A 7,356-nucleotide genomic window follows, 5' to 3' on the forward strand; every position below is an offset into this window, starting at 1 on the left:
AAATAGAAAATTTAATGCTCCCAGCCGAGCCCTCAGATTAACTCTACAATAACGTATGACTCTTCCCTGTCTTGGTTTTCTTTGCCCTGGCTGAGTGTTAGGGTTTATCCTGGCGTCTCCGGGAACAGCGGCGTGGCCGGCCTGGGAATGCAGGATCAGGCCCTGAGCCTGTGCACGCGCATCTTGGAAGCCACCCTTCAGTAACAGAGCTGTGTGTGCACAGAATAAAGGAACGAGGATTTGGCTTTAATTATTAAGGATTACTAAGGATTTATGCCTGAGAAGTGACAGAGACGACTTTGGGCTGCGTGAGCGTTGGTGTGTCTGAGGCTGGTGGTACCTGTCGTGTTCGGATGGTGAGGAGGGGATGTGGCTCCTTCCAATCTGTGGCCAAGGCAGCGCCTAAGAGGGGATCCCTCTGAGAAAGTGCTGCCGGTGCCACAGCCGTGCAGAGGAGCTGCCTGGGCAGGGCAGGGGCGCCGAGCCCTGATTCTCTACGTGGCAGCAATAAAACTGGGGCTCCACAGCTCTGTGGTGCTCGTGCCATCCAGCTGCTGTAAAGGCCTGATCCTGCCATCCTCCCCCAAGCCAAATAGAAGTCCGATCCCTCTAGCAGGTCTCCCAGGTCAGGAGGGAAGGGGTTGTAGGGCAGGGGCAGAGTTTGTGCCCTAGGGCAGACTGCGGGTACACATTCGCAGAGCCCTGCCAGCTCCTGGGGTGAGCAAGCACTGCATAAAGAAGTCCCAAAGGATCCCACAGAGCTGCCGAACCCCACGGGAGGGAATTCCCTCGCATGGATTGGCCTCAAAGCAAGGCACTGATTTAAGGGGAGCCCTTAATCCCACAGCACCCCTCGCCCCTGCGGGCAGGAGGGCAGGGGGCCGGGCCACAGCAGCACAATCTCAGGAGCAGGGGAAGGCGGAGGGGTCGGACCCGAGGCTGTTTGCGTAAAGTTTAAATTTTATTTAATTTTTTTTTTTAATTATTCAGTTTTAAATACGTAGTGTGGCGCGCCCGGTCCCTCGGGAAGTGGTCATGCAGATCTGAGGTAGAAAACCCGGCACAGGAGTGTTCCCAAATGCACCTCTAGGTAGTTTCACCGCAGCCACACATCGGTCAGGCAGCGGACGGGGACAGGGGGCTCGTATTTACAACAGCAAACGAATCAAGCTGTTTCAGCCCAGCCCGGGAGGGCAGGAGCTGCCGATCGCTGCTGACAACGGGAGGGAGCAACGAGTACTGCAAACGGGGGAAAGGGCGAGGGGGGAAATGGCCCCCGACGGGGCGGGCAGGATCCGGCCCTTCGCCTGTCTCCCGCGGAGCATCCGTCTCGGCGGGGGGCAGCCGGGCCGGGTACCCGCATCTGCGCCTGGATGGGCTCCGGGGCCGGGCCGGGCTCTCTCCGACATTGCACATGGAGGGGCGAGCGGGGAGCGCCGTCGGGGCGGCGGGGCAGCCCTCAGGGGTTCAGTTCCAGAGCCCAGACCTGCTGGGGCCAACCCGTCCGGCCCTTCAGCTTCTTCTCGCCGTGGCCCAAAGGCTGCGAGTAGACCTCGGGCTGCTGCGGGAGAGGAGACGGGGAGGGGGGGGAGAAAGGAGCGGTCAGGAGCGGAGCGGAGCGGAGGTCCCGGGGAGCGCTCCCGCCGGCGGCCCGCACCTTGCGCCCGCCTCGGGGCTGCAGCCGAGCCCCGCGGCTCCGAGCGGCTTTTATCAGCCCGAGGATAAAGAGAGTTTTTGGGGGTCCCCACCCCCCCCCGCTGCAGCAGGGGGAGAAGCGGCCGCCCTTGCTCCGAAACGCACCCGCTCGTCCCGGGAAAGCGGCCGGGAGAGAGGAAGGGTGAACCGGAGGGAGGCTCCGCCGCGGCCGGTCCCGGGGTTTATCCCTCGGGGAAAGCGCCCGGGAGCCCGCCCGGCCCGTCGGGAGCCCTGCGGGCAAGTCGGGGAGGGCTTTTCTCCGCCGACGTGCCCGCCACGGGTGGGTTTTTTATTTTTAAGATGAGGGGGGGGAAACAAAAAAAAAAAAAGGCTCCAGGGGGGCCGGGAAGGGATTTTTTACCCCCAGCCCCGGAGCTTTCCCCGCCTGCTCCCGGCCCGGTGAGAGCGGGGCAGCGGGGTCCTGGCCCGCCTCTTACCGTCTCCCGTTTCCTCTTGTTCTCCCTGCTGTCGGCCTTCTTGAGCTCGGCTTTGAAGCCCTCGGTGTCCCCGGGCTGGCTGTCCTTGGCCAGCACCTCCATCAGGTAGGCGATGTAGCTGGTGGCCAGGCGCAGGGTCTTGATCTTGGAGAGCTTGGTATCGGCGGGCACGTTGGGGATGCACTCGCGGAGCTCGGCGAAGGCGCTGTTGATGCTCTCCGTCCTCCGTCGCTCTTTCTTGGGTCCCCCGACCCCTTTCCGCCGGCCCAGGCGGCCGCTGAGAGCCTCTAGCCGCCCCGGGCCGGCCGGGCCGTACTCGGCGGGGCCGTAGCTAGGGCTTTGCCCGGCGAGCTCGGGGGCCACCTCGGCCGGGTTGAGCACCCAGCCGGGGAAGTAGGCGCGCTCCTGGTGGCACCGCGCCGCCGGCCCGAAGAGAAAGGGGTCGTGCAGCATGTGGTGGTGGTGGTGGTGGTGGTGCTGGTAGCCCCCCACCAGGTTCATGGTCCGCCCCGCTGGCCCCGGGGGCCGCTCTCAGCAGCGCACCATGGCCGCGGCGGCCGGCCGGGAAGCGCTCCCCGCCGGGCGGGCGCGGCAGGCAGTGGCGGGGGGGGGAGCGCGGCTCCGGCGTGGGGCTGCGATGGTGGTGGCTGGCTTTGGGGTTTGGGTTGGGGCGGTTGGGGTTTGGGGTTTTGGGTTTGTTGGTTTTGTTTTGTTTTTTTTTTTTTTTTAACCCCTTCTGGAGCCTCCCAACCCTGCCTTTATATAGGGCCGGGGCCCCCCCGCCGCGGAGCCAATAGGCAGGGGAGGATGCTCGGGGGCCCCGGGGGGAGCGGGGCGGCGGAGGGGGCGTGCGCCGCGCTGTTGACTCGGTTTATTTGGGCTCACACCTCCGCTGTTTGCTCTCGCCTCCCGCTTGCTCCTTGCGTGCAGGGAGAAGGGGGTGAGGAGTGACCCGAGGGGGGACCCGTGCCCCCGCCCCGTCGCGCTTCGATGCCCTCCGCTTCCCCGCTCCCAGGGCGGGGGAGTCCGAGAGAGCCACCGCGCCCGGCGGGGGACGAGAGCCGGCAGCGGGTGCGGGGAAGCCGCGGGTGCCCGGACCCCCGACGGCCGGGCCGGGCCGTGTGGGCGCTCCGGGACCGCAGTGACCCAAGAGCCGGAGTCGTTGGCGGGGGGAACGCCCGGCCCCGGGGCCAGCGCGTCCCGTCCCCACGCGGGAAAGGCTCGGCCCCGTGGGAGCGGAGCGCGGAAGGCGCACCCGGAGCCGGGGCATGAGCAGCCTCCGCCGAGGGAGCGAGGTGATGGGAGAGAGGAGGAGGCGAAGGCACTGGAGGGAGGCTGGGCTGGGCATGGCGGGGGCGGCCGTGATGGCGGGGTGGGCTCCCTGCACGTGGGGCACATTGCCCACGCGTGTTCTGTGCTCACACGTGCATTACACAAACGAAATGCACGCTGCACACAGATATGCGCTGCACGGCTTCAGGCACACTGCACGCGTGTACAGCACACACCCGCGTTGTGCAAATGTACACTGCACACACACGCGTGCTGCACACGTGTGCAGTTACCCCACAGACACATGCTGCTCACAGAAATACACCAGACGTGTTGCCACACAGAGATGCTGCATATACCGCACACCTATCTGTGCTGTACACACACACCACAAATACATTACACATATGCACTTAACTGCACCCATATATATTACATACACACACCAGCAGCACACACATGTTACACACACAATGCCACCATATCTATGTTACATACACACACAGTGTATACACACATACATGTTGCATGTGTGGCATATAAATACGTGTATGCTGCACATCCACGCACAGACACTGCACACACATAAATAAATACGTAAAAATTATACTATACACACACACAAACATATTTACAATAGGGCAGTGGGGACCTGCCCTGCATTTCCCTGTCCCAGCCTGGCCACAAAAAGGCTGGGGGGGGGGTCCCGTTGGGGCTGGGATCTTGTACTTCACCACAGCCCCCAAACCCGAGCCCAGCGTGGGGCCCTGCAGTGGACAGCACGTCCCGCTGGCCTCTGCACCCACGGGAGACAGATCCCCAGGGCGACGACTCCCAGACCCAGCGCTTTGCCCCCAGCCCGACCGGGTGACGTTGGGGCTGACCCCTGCTCTTGCTCCAGTTACTCCCAGTGAGGACAGGCTGGGCACGGCGGTGGCGATCACAGCGCGGCGGGGCAGGAAGGGGCTTTGGGCCCAAGGTATGTTAGCGATTAACGGCGCTTTCCAGCGATTCATCTTGCAGTGGAGGGTGGAAACGTTGGAGGGTTGTTTGCAGGCGCTTGTATTAATCATCCGGGCTAACACACCATTAACGTCCTCCTGCATTTTAAAGATGACAAATTTTATTTGACTTCTCTCAATCACGGTTCCCGGGCGGATTCGGGAGCCACTTAAATGCCTCGGATTTTCCATCGTTAGTTGTTACAAGGCGAGCTGCAAAGGCAGGAGGCCGGGGGGGCTGGGGCAGGGTGCAAGCAGGTCTCCGGTTCTGCCGAGCCCCGGCAGCCGGAGGGGGGGGCAGCCGTACCGGATCTGCCCAGCTTCGCTCCCCCCTGCTTTGTTCTTAGCTGCTGCAAAGCCCCCCCTTCCCCACCCCCTTTAAACAAGCGCCCTGCAAACATTTGCTAGTGATTACTTTCCCGTTAGAGTCAAACCTTGGGTAGGGTGTCGTGTCCCCGATTTCCTCCAAAACGCCAGTGGCTGGGTGGGATCCCTGAGCCCAGCTCGGAGCCGTTGGGGGCCAGTGCCTGCCTGGGAGAGGGGCAGGGGTCCTGCTTCATGCCTTGTCCCCCCCCCATGCCGGCACAGCATCACCTGCAGTGCCCTGCTCCCCCTGACCAACCAGCCAGGCTCTTCACTAAGCCTCTCCCCGACCCTGTAAAAGCCCTGATCCAGCAAACCTCCAGGCTGGGGTCTGTGCCACCCAACCCCATCCCTGGAAAACACCCCCCCCCCAAAAAAAACCCTTCCATCCCCATAACCCTGCATTGCACAGGCCCACTCACAGCCACGTCCAGCTCGGAGCCGTCGCCTTGAGCCATGCACCAGAGCCACTTCCAGCCTCCGGCTGCCAAGCCAGGTAAGCCCAGCCCAAGCCCGGGTGTTATCTTGCTTTATCCCCCCCGCCGGAGGTCCCTGGACCCTGTGCTCTTTGGAAGTGCTCAGCTGAGCAAATAGTGGGACCAGCGGGTTGATTTTCCTTTGGAAAATTGTTCTAATCTTTCGTGTTTTAATAAAATAATAAAACCGGAGCCCTTTTCGTGCCGACACCTTCTAAATCAAACCAGACTGCCTTTATCATGGCGTCCAAATTTAGCACTTCTCAAACTTTTGGTGAGTTTCTTTAATTTCACGTCTCCCCACTTGCGCAGGGGGGAAACACCGAGCAGTTCGGATTAGGCGATTTATGGCTGGCATGGCGGGAGGAACCATGTTTCTCTCCACCTGTTTTCCTTCAAATCCTTCCCAGAGAAAGGTTTCCTGCCCTCGCGGCCAGGCAATAGTGGGGGGGGGGCGGTGCCGCTTGTCGGAGTCGGGGGGTGAGGTTATCCCGGGTCTCGGCAGCCCCCAGCACCCCAACTCCAGCAGGAGCCACCCAGCTCCGCACCCATGCCCTGCCCTGGGATGGGGGCTGTGGTTTTGGCCCTGGCCCCTCGGCCACCTCCTTATCAGCGCCCAGCGAGCGGCAGCCCAGGGTGTCCTGTGACTTTGACGCCAGATCTGCTCCCCCCCCTCTGGCTCCCTTATCTAAATAGGAACGTAAATCAGGGCCTTGGCAGATGCCCTGGCAGGACAGGGACTCCATAAAAAGGGGCTCTGCTCCAGCTCTGTTTACATTGCAGCCCCGTAAAATATTCCCCTTGTCTTCCCTGCTAGCGTCTCCCTGTAGCATCTCGGCACCCTCCTGCGCCCGCATCCCCCCTGCCCCAGGCTCCACCGCAGCCCCAGGGTGCAACCGGGAAGGTCCCAGTCCTGACACCCCACAGCCCCCCGCCGTGTCCCCCCATCAGGTTATGCCCCGAGGTACCTCCGCACCCAGCCGCTGCCTTCAATCCCCCCCTCCAACAGCCGCTGCAGGCACAGAGCAGGGCTGAGCCAGCTCCCTCGGGCAGCTGGGTTGTGTCTAAAGGTGCCCCTGGGTATTTATAGCACTCGCCTGAAATAATGCAATAATTATCACTCAGCACCTTCCTAACAGTTCTGCTTCTGGAGGCCTGGCGGGAACGGTTGCGCAAAAAGCCTTGGGAAACTGAGGCACGAGCAGAGTCTGCTTCAAGGAGAGGTGCGTGGGGCTGGCTGCATGCGTGTCACTGCTCTGGGGGGATTATTTTCCTCCCGGTGATGTGAGGAGGGAGAGAACCTGCAGAAGTGAACAAAATCAAGTCAGTTTGATTGGCAATGAACCCAGCCCTGAGGTCATGGCCAAGGCTGGGCTACGAGCGCCACGGCTGCGAAAGCCCACTCAGGGCATCCCTCCTCCCCAGAGGGGTTTGCCACGGGTGTCTTGCTGCACCAGCACAGGTCTTGCAGGGCCGGGGGGAGCGCTGGGACGCAGGGGAGCTCACGCGTGCCGGTGCTCCTGCACTCCTGCGCCCGCACGCTGCCCGCGTCCCCCAAACTACATCACTGGGCTGCTTGATCCTACAACAACATCACACAGGCAACCCCAAGCGGAGTTCAGGCTGTCGAAGCCCCACCAAAGGAGCTGGAGGAATTGGGGGTGAGCCGGGCACCCGCCGAGGTGGTGGCTATGCTGTGCTGAGCCCGGCTGCTCCTGTTCTCAGCAGCAATCCGCGGCATCAGCTCCCGCGCCGCCCCTCCGGCAACATAAAGGATGACTGCAACCATTGCCTCTCAAGAAATACAATCTATTTATGGCCAAGCAGCCACTGCCCTGTCTGGATAAATCAAAAGGAAAACAAAGCTTTATGGAAAAAAGATTATTAAATTTTCCATGTGCTCCTGAAGGGATGCGCCAGGCACTCGCTGTTTATTTTTTTCCTCTCTCCTTGCTCGTACTGTAAATGACACTGTGTTTACAAAAGTTTTTATGTCATCAGAGCAAAGTCACAGCTCAGCTTCCTCTCCTGTGTATTTTATGTAGATGGATGTGTCTGTGAGGAACATTCAAACTAAACAGAGCACTGGTTTATAGGAAAATGTATTTATTT

At 61.2% G+C, this 7,356-nt stretch overlaps 1 protein-coding gene across 1 annotated transcript; it reads right to left on the bottom strand.

The window, feature by feature from the left end:
• Window positions 1-945: 945 nt before the first annotated feature.
• On the bottom strand, window positions 946-3,260 carry HAND1 (heart and neural crest derivatives expressed 1). The gene is made up of 2 exons (XM_075164240.1): window positions 2,133-3,260; window positions 946-1,561 (listed from the first exon to the last, which is right to left on the bottom strand). Exons 1-2 carry the CDS (start codon window positions 2,631-2,633, stop codon window positions 1,460-1,462), a joined length of 603 nt encoding a protein of 200 aa, XP_075020341.1. The 5' UTR covers window positions 2,634-3,260; the 3' UTR covers window positions 946-1,459.
• Between the last annotated feature and the right edge of the window lie 4,096 nt (window positions 3,261-7,356).

This window comes from Calonectris borealis, chromosome 15, assembly GCF_964195595.1.
Source record: "Calonectris borealis chromosome 15, bCalBor7.hap1.2, whole genome shotgun sequence".
In the NCBI taxonomy this organism is placed as follows: Eukaryota; Metazoa; Chordata; class Aves; order Procellariiformes; family Procellariidae; genus Calonectris; species Calonectris borealis.